We start from the raw sequence: 19,572 nt of genomic DNA, 5'->3' as shown, positions 1-19,572 counted from the left end.
TGGAGTTCAAAACTATCAAACTGTTTGAGACTTGAGATCCAAAATCCTAGAGCAAAGGTGATCAAAGAGAAGCGAGCCAAAAAATTTCACGTATGGATGCCATTTAAACCCCTAATTGACTCATACCTGGTGGAATGAACAGCTGAAGACTCCAAGAAATCCGTGGGAAAAATGTAACAGTAGCTGGGAGACTAAAGATCTGGCAGATATTTCAAAAGTCACATGCTGTTGGGAAGAGATTGGAGCCTGCTAAATTGAAAGGGTCCTAATAAACACCTCAAGTTTCCAGTGGAGACTGGTAAAGGACCAAACTCTAGGAGTAAGTACACTTTCCTAGCAGAAAAAACTAAACACAAAGCGTGAGGGAAAACCTTTAAATAGGACCAGGTCCAACAACAGCTAAAATCAACCCTTAGTCCAGGCGTGGTGGCTTATGCCTGTAATCCCAGGCATGGGATTGGGAGGCTGAGGTAGGTAGATTGCTTGAGCCCAGGAGTTCAAGACCAGCCTGGGCAACACAGCAAAACCCTGTCTCTACCAAAAATACAAAAATTAGCAGGATATGGTGGCACACACCTGTAATCCTGGCTACTTGGGAGGCTGAGATGAAAGAATCTCTTGGGCTTGGGAACTCGAGGCTACAGTGAGCTGTGATCATGCCACTGCATTCCAGCCTGGGCAACAGAGTGAGACTCAGTCTCAAAAAAAAAACTTTTAAATACAAAAATAAAATAAAATCAGGGGCCGGGCACTGTGGCTCACGCCTATAATCCCAGCACTTTGGGAGGCCAAGGCGGGTGGATCATGAGGTCAGGAGTTCCAGACCAGCCTGGCCAGCATGGTGAAACCCTGTCTCTACTGAAAATACAAAAAAAAAAAAAAAAAAAAAAAAAAAATTAGCCAGGGATGGTGGCACACACCTGCAGTCCCAGCTACTCAAGAGGCTGAGGTAGGAGAATTGCTTGAACTTGGCAGGTGGAGGTTGCAGTGAGCTGAGATCATGTCATTGCACTCCAACCTGGGTGACACAGTGAGACTCCATCTCAAAAAATAATAAAATAATAAAATAAAACAAAATAAAATAAAATAAATGGTTGATACATCAAGATGAGCTGTCAGTACTCTACTTGTCTGCCAAAAACAAAAATTTAACTCTCTTTGAAGGAAGATGTTATCTAGAGCTGCTACAATTTTCCATCTTTAATGACCATCATCCAATAAAAAACCATAAGGTATACTAAAAGAGGGACTAAATCATTGAAAACAAAGGGGAAAAATAGAAAAAGATCCACAGGTGACTCATAACTCCACCGATCCCGGCCACTTTTCAACACAATCTATGAAAGCTAGAAGACAATGGGAACATAATTTTAAAGTATTGAAAGAAAAGTCTCTGCCAACCAAGCATCCTATTCCCAGCAGGAATAGAGTTTAAAGACAGGGACTTTAAAATAGCTAGGACTAATATGTTCAAGAAAACATGTATGTTCGTAATATGTTCATGTCACCAAAGACCTAGAATCAGTTTTTTAACCCAAATGGAAATTCTGGAACCAAAAATTAGTGTGACAAAATTAATAATTTAATATATGAATTTAATAGGTTATCAGAACAAATGATTAGTGAACTAGAAAACAAGCCAGTAGAAAAAAAATTCCAACTTATACACAGAGGGAGAAAATGATGAAAATGTAGAAAAAGGCTTCAGAGATACATGCAACATGGAGGAAACAATCTTTAACTTTCCTGCAATTAGTGTTCCACAAGGAGAGGAGGGAGTGATTTTATATAAATACTGGCTGGGAATTTCCTACACCTAGTGAAAGACATCAAAACACATATCCAACCTCATTCAAAAAGCACTAAAAACCTCAGGCAAGATAAATATAAGGAAAATCACACCTAGGCACATCATGATTATACTCCGAAAATTGAAGAGCAACAGAAAATCTTTTTTTTAATTTTAATTTTAATTTTTGAGACGGAGTCTCACTCTGTCACCAGGCTGGAGTGCAGTGGCGTAATCTCAGCTCACTGCAACCTCCACCTCCCGGGTTCAAGCAGTTCTCCTGTCTCAGCTTCCTGAGTAGCTGGGACTACAGGCATGCGCCACCGTGCCCAGCTAGTTTGTGTATTTTTAGTAGAGATGGGGTTTCACCATGTTGGTCAGGATGGTCTCGATCTCTTGACCTCATGATCAGCCTGCCTTGGCCTTCCAAAGTGCTGGGATTACAGGCGTGAGCCACTGCGCCCAGCCAAGAAACAGAAAATCTTAAAAGTAGCTAGAAAATAACTACCTGACTTTCAAATGAGCAATAAGACTGCTAGCTAAGTTTTCTCTTCTCCTCTTCTCTTCTCTTCTCTTCTCTTCTCTTCTCTTCTCTTCTCTTCTCTTCTCTTCTCTTCTCTTTCTTTTTGAGATGGAGTCCTGCACTGTCTCCCGGGCTGGCGTGATCTTGGCTCACTGCAACCTCCGCCTGCCAAGTTCAAGCAATTCTCCTACCTCAGCCTCCTGAGTGGCTGGGACTACAGGTGCATGACACCATGCCTGGCTAATTTTTTTTTTCTTGTATTTTTAGTAGAGACAGGGTTTCACCATGCTGGCCAGGCTGGTCTCAAACTCCTGACCTCGTGATCCGCCCACCTCAGCCTCCCAAAGTGCTGGGATTACAGGCGTGAGCCACCCATCCTGGCCAGTTTTCAACATAATCTACGAAAGCTAGAAGACAATTGGGAACATAATTTTAAAGCACTGAAAGGAGTCTCTGCCAACCAAGCATTCTATTCCCAGCAGGAAAAAAATCCATTAAACATCCCACATATCCCTGGAAATGAAACCTCTGTGAACTTGCTCTGCATATGGGGATTTGATGCCAGATCATTGCTGATGCTCCTTCTCAATATGGAACTATTTTTTAAAAGGGGGTTATAAACTTATGAAATGGGAACCACTTACTGGAAAGGATTTGTTACATTTATGTTAACCATAGGTCCCTAGAATAGCACTGTCCAATAGAACTATAATGAAAACCATTAATGTAAACCACAGATACAATTCAAAATTTTCTTGAAGCAACATTTTTTAAAAGTAAAAGAAATAGGTAAGGTTAATTTTTAAAATATATTTTATTTAATCCAGTATATCGAACATTTCAACATGTAATCAGTATAAAAATTATTGAGATATTCCTACTTTTTTTGTACTAAGGCTTTGAAAGCTATGACACATCTCAATTTGTACTACTAGCATTTCAACTTCTCAGTTGCCTCATGTGGATATTGGCTACCATACTGGACAGCACAGTAAGGAATGCCAGAGATGTACTAGGCAGTGGTTCTCAACCCTGGCTGTCCATGAGTGACCTCAGTGAGGAGCTTTAAAGAATGCAGTTGCCGGCCAGGCACGGTGGCTCACGCCTGTAATTCCAGCACTTTGGGAGGCTGAGGCAGGTGGATCACCTGAGGTCAGGAGTTTGAGACTAGCCTGACCAACATGGTGAAATCCCATCTCTACTAAAAATACAAAAATTAGCCAGGTGTGGTGCCATGCACCTGTAGTCCCAGCTACTTGAGAGGCTGAGAAAGGAGAATTGCTTGAACTTAGGAGGTGGAGGTTGCAGTGAGCCAAGATCGCGCCACTGCACTCCAGCCTGGGTGACCGAGTGAGACTCCATCTCAAAAAAAAAAAGAATGCAGATGCCCATGCAGGGCTGCAATTAGGGTAAGGCAAGTGAGGCACTCTTCCTGAGCACAAAATTTAAGGAAACACACACACACACATACACAAAACCCTCATTAATAAAGATAACTAATATTTTAGTGCAATATTGTAACAATCAACATTACTGCAAAAAATTCATTATGAATAAAATATCAAAATTTTTAATGAAAACAGGACCAGATTGCTGATTTTTTCCTTTGCCTTGGGCTCCAATATGACTCAGCATGGCCCTACATCCATGGCCCACCCAAGACCAAATAAGTCAGTATTTCTGGAAGTAGGGCCCAGGCATTAGATGACTCTAATGTGCAGCCAGCGTTGGCAGCCACTGTTTAGTCCACTGTCTGTCCCAAAGCTCAGATTTCCTGATAAAGTGGGAAGTTGATGAGTGGTCATAATTCTGGCACGTGATTTCTTTTACCAAAGCCCCAGAATATAGTTTCCTTTTTTGAGCTTTCCAGTGAAGGGAAGTTCACAACTTCACAAGGCAGTCATTTCCACTGTTGGACAACTCCAGGGTTACTTCTTATTTATTTATTTATTTTATTTTATTTTATTTTTTTGAGACGGAGTCTCTCTCTGTCGCCCAGTATGGAGTGCAGTGGCCAGATCTCAGCTCACTGCAAGCTCCGCCTCCCGGGTTTACGCCATTCTCCTGCCTCAGCCTTCCGAGTAGCTGGGACTACAGGCGCCCGCCACTACGCCCGGCTAGTTTTTTGTATTTTTTTAGTAGAGACGGGGTTTCACTGTGTTAGCTAGGATGGTCTCGATCTCCTGACCTCGTGATCCGCCCGTCTCGGCCTCCCACAGTGCTGGGATTACAGGCTTGAGCCACCGCGCCCGGCCTACTTCTTATTTATTTGGAGAAAACTGTTACAAGATAATTAAAAAAAAAAAAAAAAAAAAAAGGTAAAGCCATGCCTCTCATACAGATATAAAAATAAACACATGATAAAGATTTTATTTACAGAAAGAATTGCCAAGCACAGTGGCTCATGCCTGTAATCCCAGTACTTTGAGAGGATGAGGCTGGGAGGATCACTTGAGCCCAGGAGTTCAAGACCAGCCTAAGCAACATGGCAAAACGCTATCTCTACTGAAAAACATACACAAAACTTAGCTGTGTGGTGGCATATGCTTGTGGTCCCCAGTACTCAGGAAGCTGAGGTGGGAGGATCACCTGAGCTTGGGGAGGTCGAGGCTGCAGTGAGCTGTGATTGAGTCACTGAACTCTAGCCTGGGTGAGAGTGAGACCCTGTCTCCAAAAAACAAAACAAACAAAAAGAGGGAACTAGGCAGATATTATAACGGGTTCAAAAGAGAATCCCAAAACAGACATCTTTATAGCTCAGGAATATTGAAATTAGCAAATGGAGGCAAAATAGGTTTTTCCACAAGAGAGCAGGAAAGGGAAATCAACTCAGCCTTTATCAGACTGGACAGGATTTGCTTGTCTATCAGTTACCTACGCTTTACAGAATTGTAAAATATCTCCCGTAGAATCAGTCTGATAAGGCAGCAGGGAGTGCTATAGACCAGCAATCCCCAACCTTTTCGGCACCAGGGACCGGTTTCATGGAAGACGATTTTTCCATGGACGTGGAGGTGGGTAGAGGGAGTATGGTTTCAGAATGAAACTGTTCTACCTCAGATCATCAGGCATCAGTTAGATTCTCATAAGGAGCATGCAACCTAGATCCCTTATTTGTACAGTTAACAATAGGTTTCCTGCTCCTATGAGAATCTAATGCCACCTCTGATCTGACAGGAGATGGAGCTCCGATGGTAATGCTTGCTTGCCTGCTGCTCACCTCCTGCTGTGTGGCCCGGTTCCTAACAGGCCAAAGACCTATCTGAGACCAATCTGGTACCAGTCTGCAGCCCAGGGATTGAAGACCCCTGCTATAGACAACATATAGTTTCCCATTGAAGTACAAATTTCTTTCCACAGAACATATGGTGTATATATGTGTGTATATATATATATATATATATATATATATATATATATATATATATATAATTTTTTTTGAGATGGAGTTTCACCTTGTTGCCCAGGCTGGAATGCAATGGCATGACCTTTCGGCTCACTGAAACCTCTGCCTCCCAGGTTCAAGTGATTCTCCTGCCTCAGCCTCTGAAGTAGCTGAGATTACAGGCGCCCGCCACCATGCCCAGCTAATTTTTTGTATTTTTAGGAGAGACGGGGTTTCACTATGTTGGCCAGGCTGGTCTCGAACTCCCGACCTCTTGATCCACTTGCCTCGGCCTCCCAAAGTGCTCATCTGTCACCCAGGCTGGAGTGCAGTGGCACGACCTCGGCTCACTGCAACCTCCACCTCCCAGGTTCAAGCGATTGTCCCGCCTCAGCCTCCCAAAGTGCTGGGATTATAGGCGTGAGCCACTGTGCCCAGCCTACCCTGTATGTTTTTAACCTATCACTCTTAGAACAGTGGTTTTCAAATTTTGATGTACACAAGAATCATCCAAGAAGTGAGGTAAAAGACAGCTTGCCTGCCAAGTCTTCTGAGCTTGGATGATGCCCATGAAAATGCCTTTTTAACAAGCACACTAGATGATTCTGATGCAGGTGTTCTGAGGATCATACTCAAAAAGCACTCTTCTAGAACATACTTACTCCAAATTGAGACAGCCTTTTCAAATGTGTTCTCATAATATCTGAAGTTAGCTCTAGATTTCAAATCAAATCAATCTTAGTAGTCTTTCTGTGCCAGTAACATTTTCTGTACTTTGTTTCTGAGATAATATACTATTTCTTTTCTCCCCATTGAAATTTTACAGGACAGGCAAGGAACTGTTTTTATATTATATGAGCACATGAAGAGACACAAGTTGGGAATGTTGTGAGTATGAAGTGTATCTGTGAGTTGAAAGAAGCTAAGGAAATAGACAATCACGGCTAACAAGAATGATGCTTCTTATGCATTTTAATCAACATGCTGATTTCTTAGAAGTCTCTCTTTATTTAGATCTTCAGGTATTTTATTTTATTTTATTTTATTTTTTGAGATGGAGCCTTGCTCTGTTGCCCAGGCTGGAGTGTAGTGGCACAATCTCAGCTCACTGCAACCTCCGCCTGCTGGGTTCAAGCGATTCTCCTGCCTCAGCCTCCCGAGTCACTGGGATTACAGGCATGCACCACCATGCCCAGCTAATTTTTGTATTTTTAGTAGAGACGGGGTTTCACCGTGTTGGCCAGGATGGTCTCGATCTCTTGACCTTGTGATGCGCCTGCCTTGGCCTCTCAAAGTGCTGAGATTACAGGCATGAGCCACTGCGCCCGGCCTAGGTATTTTATAAAATGACTTTAGATGTGTCAATAGGGGTTTATAAGTATAATTGATTAATTATCTGAAATTGATGGGTAAAGTTTAGACTTAACAACATATTATACCCAAATGCATACACAGATAAGGCACATCAGATCTCACTATGGGGACCCAGCTCAGTTGTCCTGACTGTGGAAGGCAGTTGTCATTCTGGCATACTTAGAAAAGTGCTCTGTGCTCTGGTGACTTCACACGATGTCCCCACAACAGGCAGGATCTGTAGCTCCTCCTCAGATCCAGTTTCATCCCAGGCGCAATCTTCTCAAGGTACGCATGTGCTGAGCACAGACTGTTGGCAACACTCGGAGGCTTGCGCATTTCTCCCAGATTTCCCTCTGGGATATTTTGGAGCCTAGCAAAGTTGTCTCCTATCTGGGACTCAGAATTTTAGAGCCACAACCTTGAGTCATCTCTTATTTCGTATCTTGGCACATGGTTACTTGGTACCTTTAAGTCATCCTACCTAATTGGGAAACTGTCTCTGCCCTGTATTTCTCTTCCTTGTAACCTACAGCAGTGTAGACATTGTGGCCTCACACTGAAACACACAGAAACATATACACAAAGATCTGGTCTCATAAACACTAACCAAATAAGATCCAATTCCTCTACTAAGCATTAATGTTCCTATGTGGCCTCAGTCCTTCCCTCCCCAACCTCCCCTCCACCCTACTATGGTCAGTCTCCTGGCAACTGATCCAAAGAGGTACACACTACAACAAGCAAATGGCTGCATAGGACAGGCCTCAACTTCCCTATCCAAAGTATAGTCCTTTGTTCTGCCAAAGCATTGTCAGCCATAACAGACCATTATCAATACAGTGATATTCACCCTCATCGATCCTTTTGAACTTAGGCAAATGTTCTGGTTCCTTCCCCTTTGGAACTAGAATGTGGCTACAATTTAATCTGGCACTTACAGTCTCAAATGCTTCCCATCACCTGGGAAGGGAAGCTGGCTGTTTGAGTCCTCCCCTCGAGTTTCAATCTTTCCCCAAGATCCCATAAACATGCAAAACTTATTGGGTCTTGTTAAGAAAGTCACTTCCCTAGGGAATCTTCACCCATTTGTCACACTGCCCTGATAGCAACAGAAATGAGACCTCAATCCATAACATCTCAACAAGCTTGCCTTCATCTTATCTACGCAGGCCTTCACATCCAGAATGATAACAGAGCCTCTGGGCATATGCAGAGAAGGATCAGCCCCTTGCTTCCCAGTGGCTTTCTGCCCCTCAGCTCCCTCCCTGCCCTATCTTTCCCTACCAGAAAATTTGAAAGCATTTTATCTACTGTGCCAGGCACAGTTCTAGGTGCTGGGGAAACAGCAATGAGCCCTGCTCTCAGGAAGCTGCCACTGTAGAGGGGTGGGCATAAACAAGTAAACAGGTAAACGTGGTCTAGCATGTCAACTGCTGACAAGCCAGGAAAGGGGGACAGCAGTTCACTAGTAGCTGGAAGATCAGAGATTAAATACTTCCTATTTCACTCTCCCCAAACGACACGGTGATGTCAGAGCTGGGCAGAACATAGACCAGCAGGAATTACCGGTACTAGGAGAACCAAGCAGTCATCTGGATTTGAAGTTGGCAAGCATGGGAATAAGAAATGTGTATTTTCCCAAGTTATGAATCTAATTAAGCAGGAAACGTTCAAGGTCCAAGTATATTTCTAAGCCCAGGAATTCAGACAGATGGGTTAGTTAGGTACAAAGAACTAGAAATCAGAACCTAGAGACATGAACTCTGTCTTACTGGGCACCAGCTGGCATGAAAGATTAACTGCAAAGGAGAAGCTGGGACAGGACTGGAACCAGACAAACCCTTTTGTACATAGGATGAGGCTGGGAGGGGTTAGCTCCCTTCGGGTGATGGGAGAAGAGCAACCAGACAGGCCAAACACAGGACCCAGGATTCAGGTGCCTGGAGGTCATCCTGAGAAGCAGCCAGCTCATACCATCAGGAAAGTTCCAACCACAAAGAGTAAAGGGACAACCTGAGAGCTAGGTGGTGGGGAGCTTGACCAGAGGCACTCAGAGAGGAGGCCACTTTTGGAGACCCAGGCTGATAGGGGGTGGCATGAGGAAAGCCTTTCAGCAGGCAGCAGAGCCCAGCAGAGGCTGACACTCAGGAGCAGGACTTGTGTCCTGGAATTGATGGGATGAGACAGGGGTAGCATCACCAAGGCAGAGGCAGAGTTCCTGAGGTATGGGCCACAGGAAGAGCAATGCAGGTGGGTACTTGGGCATAGAGGAACCAGGCAAGAGGAAACCATCACAGAAAGTAGGAGATAGAAGAAGAGCCTGTTTCATGAACAGAGAAACTCCCAGTCATCAAACTGACCTAGCAGCAAGGTGGATTTGATGCTGAAGCCTACAGAATTAATAATTAGACTGGTTACCAAAAGGAACTTGCCCAGCTGTCCCTACACCTGCACGTGAGATTTCAGGCAAAGATGCCTTGACCTGCAGGCTAGTTTCAATGGTAGAAATAGTCCTATTGGTGTACCTTCTAGATGGTTATTACTATTCACGCATCCTTCAGGGAGGGCACAGTTGACATGGACCTCTCAAAAGCCTTTAGTCCTTTTCTATTGTTTTCTGCCCATCTTATTCTCATCCCTAACTGCAGTCATAGAACCAGAGAATGTTAGAACACAGAAGGGCCTCAGAATTAACTGATCCTCATAGACAGGAAACTGAGGCTTAGAGAGGGACAATGATTTGCTTGGGTCACACAGTATGTGGTCTGTCTCCTGATCCTGAAGTTAGTGTTCTTTTCACTACACCACAAAGCCTACGCTGAGTGACTACCTTGTATAGGGAGCCCTATAATGCTACAGGATAGTTTGCAAGTTGTCTCTGAAATCTTAAAGTGGATGTTCAGGTTTATAAAGACGGCTGTTCATGAACAGGGCACATTCTCCTCTGACAATAGGCAGGACACTCTCGTTAAGTGGTAGGAATCACTTGTACACATGAAATAGAAAATAAACACCAGACAAAAGTCTCTAGAATACTGAGATGCAAATGTCTCCATAGACAAGGAAATCATTCAGCAAGGATCACACTTAGTGACATTCTCCTAAAGTAACTTAAACCATTTTTAAAATGAACTCGTACAACATCTTAGCTCAGTAGTAGACTTTTACCAGAAATGACCGACCCTATTGCTGTATTTTGCTAAGTTGATTAATAAAAAATATTTATTAGGCAAATCCTTTTTGTTGACAAGTTAAAATGGAGTCTTATCTTTCATATCTCCCTGAAGATTGCCACCTTGTGAGATTGAAAATACTCATTAAATTCCATCACCAGACAGGCACAAATGAGAGGGCGATTGTTTTTAAGCATGTGAGGGGAATCGTTGGTAAACTCATTTGTTTGGATATCATTAACAGAACAATCGGCGAGGATCTCCAGGGGGTCCTCATGACCTTTGCTCGCAATCTCTTCATCATCCATCAAGAAATATCAGCACCTAATATGCAAGGCGAGACCAATTTTAAGGTGAGGTGTTAATTAACTAACGATTCTGGTTAATTTCTATACAAGGGCTGAAAATACCTCATGCTGTATTGTAAACAAGTGCTAAACCATCTTTTTTTTATTGTAAGCAGTACATATTTTACAGTGTGCAGGGTCAATACTGTAAGGTTCCCACTGAAGCCGTTAGTTAAATTTAATGGTTTGAAACTTTTTATTTGAAATAGAGTTGACTTTTAACTTGCTGCCATTTTCAAACCCCAGCACCTAAGATAGCAGAGCTTTCTTATGTTGGACGTGAGTCTGAAATGTCACAATGGAACCAAAACAGAGATTGTCACAACCAAAAACTGTGAATGTTATCTATCTATATTCCAGATAATACAAGGTCTGACTAGTGATTCCTGGGAAGCCCTAGTTTCTAGAGCCAGAGAAGTTCTAAGACCTGAGAAAGCAATGTGTGTTAGGGAGAAGCAGAAAATATAGCATGTATGTGGGCCATCTACCCCACCCGTTTCTCCAACATGGGTTGGATTATTTCACTACTAACCTTTAGAAGCCTCCTTATGACCTTTAAAGATGTTGGTCCATCAAATCCAATTGTATATAATTGACTAGAAGTCTCCAAACTCTAAACTACAGGAACAAGGTCTGTACGGGAGTTTCTGAAACACTATCTGAACAGAGATGATCACGTGGTATTGAACAGCAAGGTATGAATCTGATTCCCAGCCTAGACCTTCATTAATTCAAAGGACATAATCAGAAACTGCATGTGGTTTTTCTCCTAAATGGAAAGTCCAACAAAAGCTTAATAGAAATGTAATTTTAATACAAGCTAGGGCCTAACTCCTTTAGTAACAGTAACAATAACAACATAATTTTATGAGCTGGAAGAATGACCACTGCTTTCCCTACAACATGATTGAGAAGATTCAAGAAAAGATAGATCAAATGTTACATCAGTGTTCACTGGTCCTAAAGGATCTATGCTCATCATTTACTGTTGTTTGTTTTGTTTTGTTTTGTTTTTGTTTTTGTTTTTTTCAGAGATGGGATGTCTCACTGTCTTGCCTAGGCTGGTCTCAAGCTCCTGAGCTCAAGGGATTATCTGCCTTGGCCTCTCAAAGTGCTGGGATTACAGGCATGAGCCACCTTGCCCAGCCTATCATTTACATTTTAAGTTCCTGCTAGCTAGTAGCATCATCTTATCTGTTAGTACCATGTGCAAAACTTGGAGCCTCTCTGCATTTGATCCATTCAGCCTGTCCAAATATAGCTAATAATCAGAATCAGATGCTTTAACCTCAAATGCATTCAGACTAAGTTGATTCTGAGCTTGTCTTGCTGTTGGCAGAGTCAACCGCCCTTGGTAAAATGAAAGCTATTTCTCTGTCCTTTCTCTGACTTTCAAAATCATCAAAAGTCAGATGTTCTCAGGTAGCTTTTAATTATGTCATGGTTTCTAGCCTTCTTATATGAATGATTGTTTTCTTGATTTTTACTCATGTTAGGTCTAAAGGCAAAAACTTTCAATCTCAGTAATATAGGTACAATGACAAAAACTTGAAGCAGTGGAATAGATTCATCTTTGCTAGTATTTTCTGTCTTCTACTTAGTGGCATTGTGGTAGGTATTTTCAGTTTTTAAACAAGGATTTACCAGGAAAGTAAAGGCTAAATAAAAATGGAAGGTGATGTGGCTGGGCACAGTGGCTCATGCCTGTAATTCCAGCACTTTGAAAAGCTGAGGTGGGCAGATCACTTGAATCCAGGAGTTCAAGACCAGCCTGGGCAACATGGTGAAACTCCCATCTCTACAAAAATTACAAAAATTATCCAGGTGTGGTAGCTCATGCCTGTAGTCACAGCTACTTGGGGGGCTGAGGTGGGAGGATCATTTAAGCCCAGGAGTTGAGGCTGCAGTGAGTCTGGGTGATAAGAGTAGAATAAAAACAAAAGGAAGATGATGCAGAAAATGCATTTAACAAAATTTAACATTCTTTTCTGATAAAAACATTCAACTAAGTAAAAATAGAAGGTCACTTCCTCAACCTCAGAAGGACATCTACCAAAAAACCACAGCTGACATCATAGTTAATGTTGCAAAACCAAAAGCCTTCTTGCAAAGATTAGGAACAAGACAAGGGTGTCTGTTCTTGCCACCTCTATTCATCATTGTACTGGAGGTTCTGGACAGGGAAATTAGGCAAGAAAAGGAAATAAAACACGCTGGGTGCAATGGCCCCACCTGTAATCCCACCACTTTGGGAGGCCAAGGTGGGAGGATTACTTGCACTCAGGTGTTTGAGACCAGCCTGGGCAACATAGCAAGACCTCATCTCTACTAAGAAGAAGGAGAAGGAGAAAAGAAGAAGAAATAAAAGTAAAAGTATCTCTATTTGCAAATGGCAAATTCTTGTAAATAGAAAATTATATGAAGCAAGAGGATTGCTTGAACCCAGGAGTTTGAAACCAGCCTAGGCAACATAGGCAGACCCTATCTAAAAAATAAAAAATTAGCCAGGTGTGGTGGCACACACCTGTGGTCCCAGCTACTCAGGAGGCTGAGATGGGAAGATGGCTTGAGTAGGGTAGGCTGAGGCTGCAGTGAGCCATGATCTGCACTCCAGCCTGGGTGACAGAGCAAGACCTAGTCTCAAAAGAAAAAAAAAAAAAGAGAGAGAAAGAAAGAAAGAAAAGAAAAAGAAAATCCTAAAGAACCCATCAACAAGTTTATAGGACATAAAATCAGTATACAAAAGACAATTGTATTTGTGTATTGTATTTGTGTAATGAATAATGCAAAAATATTTTTTTTTTAAAATTCAAGTTACATAGCATCAAAAAGAATAAAATACTTAAGAATAACTTTTTTTCTTTTTTGAGACGGAGTCTCACTCTGTTGCCCAGGCTGGAGTGCAGTGGTGCGATTTCGGCTCACTGCAACCTCTGCCTTCCAGGTTCAAGCAATTCTGCTGCCTCAGCCTCCTGAGTAGCTGGGATTACAGACACGCACCACCACGCCCAGCTAATTTTTATATTTTTATTAGAGACGGGGTTTCATGTTGGTGAGGCTGACCTCGAACTCCTGACCTCATGATCTGCCTGCCTCAGCCTCCCAAAGTGCTAGAATTACAGGCGTGAACCACTGCACGTGGCCAGGAATAAATTTAACAGAAGAAGTGCAAGATTTTTGCAATGAATACTACAAGACATGGGTGAAAGAAATTAAAGAAGACATAAATAAACAGAAAGGTAGTCTGTATTCATCCAATAGAAGTCAACACTGCTAAGATGCTGATATTCCCATATTGATCTATAGATTCAATGTAATTCTTATCAAAATCCCAGCTGGCTTTTTTTGCAGAAATTGACCAGATGATCCTAAAATTAATGTGGAAACATAAGAGGCCCAGAATAACCAAAATAATATTAAAAAGAAGAACAAAGTTGGAGAACTCGCACTTCTGAATTTAAAAATTTACTACAAAGCTACAGTAATCAAGACAGTGTGGTACTGACATAAGAACAGAGATATAGATCAATGGCATAAAATTGAGTCAGAAGTAAACCCATACATAATGGCCAATAATTTTTGGCAAGGGTGCTGAAACAATTCAATGGAGAACAAATAATTTTTAAATAAATGGCACATGCAAATATTAAGTGGGACCTCTACCTCACATCATATATAAAAATTAAGTTAAAATGGGCTGGGCGTGGTGGCTCACGCCTGTAATCCCAGCACTTTGGGAGGCCGAGGCAGGTGGATCACCTGAGGTCAGGAGTTCAAGACCAGCCTGGCCAACATGGTGAAACCCCGTCTCTACTAAAAATATAAAAATTAGCCAGGCATGGTGGCGTGCACCTGTAATCCCAGCTACTCAGGATGCTGAGGCAGGAGAATCACTTGAACTCAGGAGGCAAAGGTTGCAGTGAGCCGAGATCGTACCACTGCACTCCAGCCTGGGTGACAGAGCGAGACTGCATCTCAAAAAAAAAAAAAGAAAAAGAAAAAGAAAGAAAAAAAAGAAAATTAAATTAAAATGGATCAAATATTTAAATGTAAGAGCTAAAACTGTAAAACTTTCAGGAAAAAACATACATATAAACCTTCATGACCTGGGGTTAGCAATAGTTTCTTAGACATGGTGCCTAAAGCACAAGCAACCAAAGTAAAAATAGATAAATCAGACTTCATCAAAACTTAAAACTTCGTGCATCAGAGAACACTATCAAGAAAGTAATAAGACAGCCCACAGAAAGGGAAATAATATTTGCAAATCATATATCTGGTAAGGCATAGCATTCATAATATACAAAGTACTCTTACAACTCAACTACAGAAGGACAAATAATCCAATTTTAAAAGCGAGCAAAGGATTTGAATAGACATTTCTTCAGAGGAGATACGCAGGCCAAGTGCAGTGGCTCACACCTGTAATCCCAGCACTTTGGCAGGCTGAAGCAGGAGGATCACTTGAGGCCAGGAGTTTGAGACTAGCCCAGGCAACATAGTAAGACCTCATCTCCACAAAAAAAATTTTTTAGTTAGCCAGGCATGGTGGCACACACCTGTAGTTCTAGCTGCTCAGGAGCCTGAGAGGGGAGGATTGCTTGAGCCCAGAAGGTCAAAGCTGAAGTGAGTCATAATCACACCACTGCACTCCAGCTGGGGTGATAGAGCAAGACCCTGTCTCAAAAAAAAAAAAAAAAAAAAAAAAGATGTACGAATGGCCAATAAGCATATGAAGGAGTGCTCAACATCATGTTATTATGGAAATATAAATCAAAGCCACAATGAAGCCTTTCATACCTAATAAGATGGCCACAGTTAAATAAAAAGGCAATAACAAGTGTTGGTGAGGATATGGAGAAACCAAAACCCTCTTATATGGCTGGTAAGAATTAAAAATGGTATCACAGATATGTAAAGTTTGGCAGTTTATAAAGAAATTAAGTGTAAAATTACCATATGACCCAGCAATTCCATTTCTAAGTATATGTCTAAGAATATTGAAAACATGTTCCCACAAAAACGTGTACATTAATATTAATAGAAAGAATATTCATAATAGCAAAAAATTAGAAACAACCCAAATGTCCATCGACTAAGAAATAAGTGAATTTTATTATATTCTATGGATAATATGTTATATAATGGGATATTATTCAGCTCTATAAAAGGAATAAAGTACTGATCCATGCTACAACATGGATGAACCTTGAAAACATTATGCTAGGTAAAAAGCCATTCACAAAAGGTCACATAACGTATGGTTTCATTTATATGAAATGTGCAGAAGAGGTAGATCCATAGAGACAGAAATAGATTAGTGGTTGCCAGGGGCTGAGGGAGTGGGATGAAATGGGGAGTGACTGCTAATGGGGACAGAGTTTCTGTTTGGGATGATGAAAATGTTCTGGAATTGCATAGTGGTGATGGTTACTTGCAAATATACTAAAAACCACTGAATTGTATACTTCATAAGGGTGAATTTTATGGTATGGGAATTATACCTCAATAAAATATAAATAAAGTAAATGGGAAGGTGTCATTTTTTTCTTCCCAGCAACCAATGGAAAGAAACCCTCCCATCAGCCTACTAGCCCTCATTTTAGGGTGACTAGACCAATGTTTCTCAAATTATCCCTAATAAGGAACTATTTGTTTTTTGTTTTGTTTTGTTTTGTTTTGATCTGACTATCATGGATCAATATTTTTTAACAAAATAGAAGAAAATTTAATTACTAGAAAAATGCGATGAAAAAAATTAAAGATGTACAATTGAGAAGCCCAATGTTTTTATTATTAGACGTAATAGGCATAAAAATTCTAAAAAATTTTCCAAATTCTTACCCTCAATTTTTTTTTTTTTTTTTTTTTTTTGAGGCAGAATCTCGCTGTGTCGCCCAGGCTGGAGTGCAGCAGCCGGATCTCAGCTCACTGCAAGCTCCGCCTCCCAGGTTTACCCCATTCTCCTGCCTCAGCCTCCCGAGTAGCTGGGACTACAGGAGCCTGCCACCTGGCCCGGCTAGTTTTTTGTATTTTTGAGTAGAGATGGGGTTTCACCGTGTTAGCCAGGATGTTCTCAATCTCCTGACCTCGTGATCCGCCCATCTCGGCCTCCCAAAGTGCTGGGATTACAGGCTTGAGCCATACTCTCAATTTTTTTACTCATTTCAGCAAGACTGGTAAGCCATAATCTGTAGACAAATGCCAGTCGGTAGAATGTATTCTGAATAGAACTGGTCTAAACCATGGTGAACTCCCAAAAGGACCAGATGCTTGGGGGAGAGAGATTGTAAGAGGTCTTTAAGTAATAAATATTGTCTTTACTGTTTACTTACAGACCACCATTGCTGATATTGAAACTATTCTAAGAGTAACAAAGGAAAACAAAATGAGATTTGAAGAGGAGCAACAGTCCAAAGATGATAAAAATCTCTCTAAACCCAAGAAATGATCCTGGAATACAGTACATAACATTTTGGATCCCAGTCTGGAATAAAAAGGGCAATTTTTTTTTTTTCTGTTAGAAATAAAAGCCAGGGGAAATTGGTTTGCTTTGTGTGCTAGGAGGTGAATCAGAACAGATTATAATGAAATGCTCTTTTTAAAACATTGTTTATTAAGTGATCTTATTTTACTTATTAAACCAAAACTTATTTGTGTTTTCATTTGAGAGTGTTGAACAATCCTTTCTTCTTCTCAAACTCAGAAAAAAGTCATCTGATAAAAGAAGAAAGTTAAAAGTCTTACTGATATCACCTCCACATTTACTTCCTCACAGGTCTCAGGATCATGCAGCTTTTATTTTTTATGTTTTATAAAGTTTTCCCCTATTTCTAATAGTTATTCTGCATTTATAGGTTTGAATAAAGGCTTAAGCATTGCTATTTGTCAAAACACAAATACCTTTTTTTCAAAGCTTCAAATTATATTGAAATTATATTTATATGAATTTTTCAGTGACTATCATTCATCGTGTTTTTGTTATACGAAGCCACTATTGTCTGCTATTGTTGCCATTTTTCAAAAAGTAGGATAAGCCAGCATCTAGTTAACCAAAGCATCAGAATGTATCTAGGTGGCAGTATTTGCTCTTAGTTTCAGATGGAGTGTAACTCGAGCTCTGTAGCTTGAATAAACACTTGTATTCTCTAGTTCTCCAATTTAATACAGCAACGGGATTTTTTCAAGTTTAGTTCAACATTACACTACCTTTAAAAAGGCTGATTGTTAAGATTAGGTAGTGCTGACACTAACTTTCAGCATTCACTTCATAATTGTCCAAAAATATTTCTACATCAGTGAGCTTTACTGAAGGGGGAAATAAAAGCAAATTACAACACCAAAACTACGTATTGTTTTAAATAATGACCTTTATAAATATTTTAGTGTATTGGGAAAAGGAGGAGGATTTTTGCCTGTGGAATTTCAATAATTTGTTGACTGTGCTTCAGCCACAGGCTAAGAGTTTCTGTAATAAAATTAACATTTCTCTGTGTGATCTTTTGTTTTGCTATAGTTGGAAATACATTAATTAGCCAGGTTTCCTGCCTGTGCTAGGTACAACACTGACCTCTTTTTCTTGCCAGATCTCTCTCATCCATTCGAGGGGCCCATTGTCCAGACACTTGACAGATAGGAAGTACTACATGCCCATTAGAGTCGCGCCTCCATTGAAGCCAGAGCAACATAAGGTCCAAGAGACTCATTAGTTCACTGGCACAATCGTGTCCTGAGAGTAAATGAAACCCTCTGTCTCCTTATGGCTCTCATCTGCTCTGGACTTTAAAAGAAAACTGTCTCCGTTTTGTTCGGCACAGTAGTGGATCATTCACATGGCGAGAACCCCTGCTTAACAGTACAAAACTGTTAAATCTATCGGGAAGTTTTGCATGTGAATTTTGATTAGCACTCCCGAGGCTCAAGCTGCTGGCAATAGCGAAACGAGTTCGCCATTCTACACCATTGTTTTAGCCACTTGATTGGTTTTTCAGACAATGCCACTTTCCTCCTTTGCAGCTATCATTTGCATACACCACAGAATTCAGACCTGTGAAAGTGATTGGGAGCAAAGTTCTCTACCTAAACATCTACAGCTTCAAAATTAAAGGAGAAAAATTGGTATAATAAAACAATCACTTCAAGTAATTAAGTGGAAGAAGCCAGAGGATCAGATTAAATTAGTGACATGTTTTAATTACAGAACATTTGAAAAGAAGCAATAGTCCATTATCTTTTAACACATATATGTTACATAGATACTGTGCCCTTGGTAAACTAAGGCATGTTTGAAAAAAGAATCATTTATATGTGTACAATATCTAAAGCATCCTAAATATAATTTAGTCACGATGGGCCAGGCGCGGTGGCTCACACCTGTAATCCCAGCACTTTGAGAGGCCGAGGCGGGTGGATCACGAAGTCAAGAGATCGAGACCATCCTGGCCAGCATCTTGAAACCCCGTCTCTAATAAAAATACAAAAAATTAGCCGGGCATGGTTGCGGGCGCCTGTAGTCCCAGCTACTCGGGAGGCTGAGGCAGGAGAATCGCTTGCACCTGGGAGGCGGAGGTTGCAGTGAGCCGAGATTGCACCACTGCACTCCAGCCTGGCGACAGAGTGAGACTCTATCTCAAAAAAAAAAAAAAAAAAAAAAAAAAAAAAAAAAAAAAAAAAAAAAAAAAAATTAGTCACGATGAATTAATTACTGAGCTTTTGCTCTTCTAAATAGGAAACTGAAATATTTGGTGGTAAGAGGATTTTGGGGAAATGATATACCATTTTCCAGGAAGTTTTTGGGAGAAGCATACATTAAACAATGGAGGTGTCTTTGTATGAGAAATGACCCATTATTTAACGTTGAATGTTCGCAGTGGTTGGAGAGCATTATTGGATATAAGTATATCCCTTAATATATTACCTATTGTATATTGACTTTAAAGAAACCAGAGAGATTATAATATTAAATGTGCTACTGCCTACCTGTGCTGCCTACCTATTTA

General features: G+C 40.9%; 1 protein-coding gene across 9 annotated transcripts in view; it reads left to right on the top strand.

Annotated features, from left to right (window-relative positions):
- The window catches only part of IQCH (IQ motif containing H), a 260,008-nt gene extending 241,939 nt beyond the window's left edge, over positions 1 to 18,069 (top strand). For 6 of the 9 annotated variants that reach the window (XM_030931386.1, XM_030931385.1, XM_030931381.1 and 3 more), the window contains 3 exons: positions 6,524 to 6,585; positions 10,471 to 10,579; positions 16,911 to 18,069. In XM_030931386.1, the coding sequence (XP_030787246.1) occupies positions 6,524 to 6,585; positions 10,471 to 10,579; positions 16,911 to 17,024 (285 nt within the window). In that variant the 3' untranslated portion in view covers positions 17,025 to 18,069. The remainder of the gene's footprint in view (positions 1 to 6,523; positions 6,586 to 10,470; positions 10,580 to 16,910) is intronic. The other 3 variants (XM_030931383.1, XM_030931384.1, XM_030931378.1) reach the window with 2 other exon arrangements.
- Positions 18,070 to 19,572: the final 1,503 nt, after the last annotated feature.

The sequence above is a fragment of the Rhinopithecus roxellana genome, chromosome 5 (genome assembly GCF_007565055.1).
Source record: "Rhinopithecus roxellana isolate Shanxi Qingling chromosome 5, ASM756505v1, whole genome shotgun sequence".
NCBI classification, from domain to species: Eukaryota; Metazoa; Chordata; class Mammalia; order Primates; family Cercopithecidae; genus Rhinopithecus; species Rhinopithecus roxellana.
Note: the sequence above shows the minus strand (reverse complement) of the source record. Positions and strands in the feature narration are given on the sequence as shown.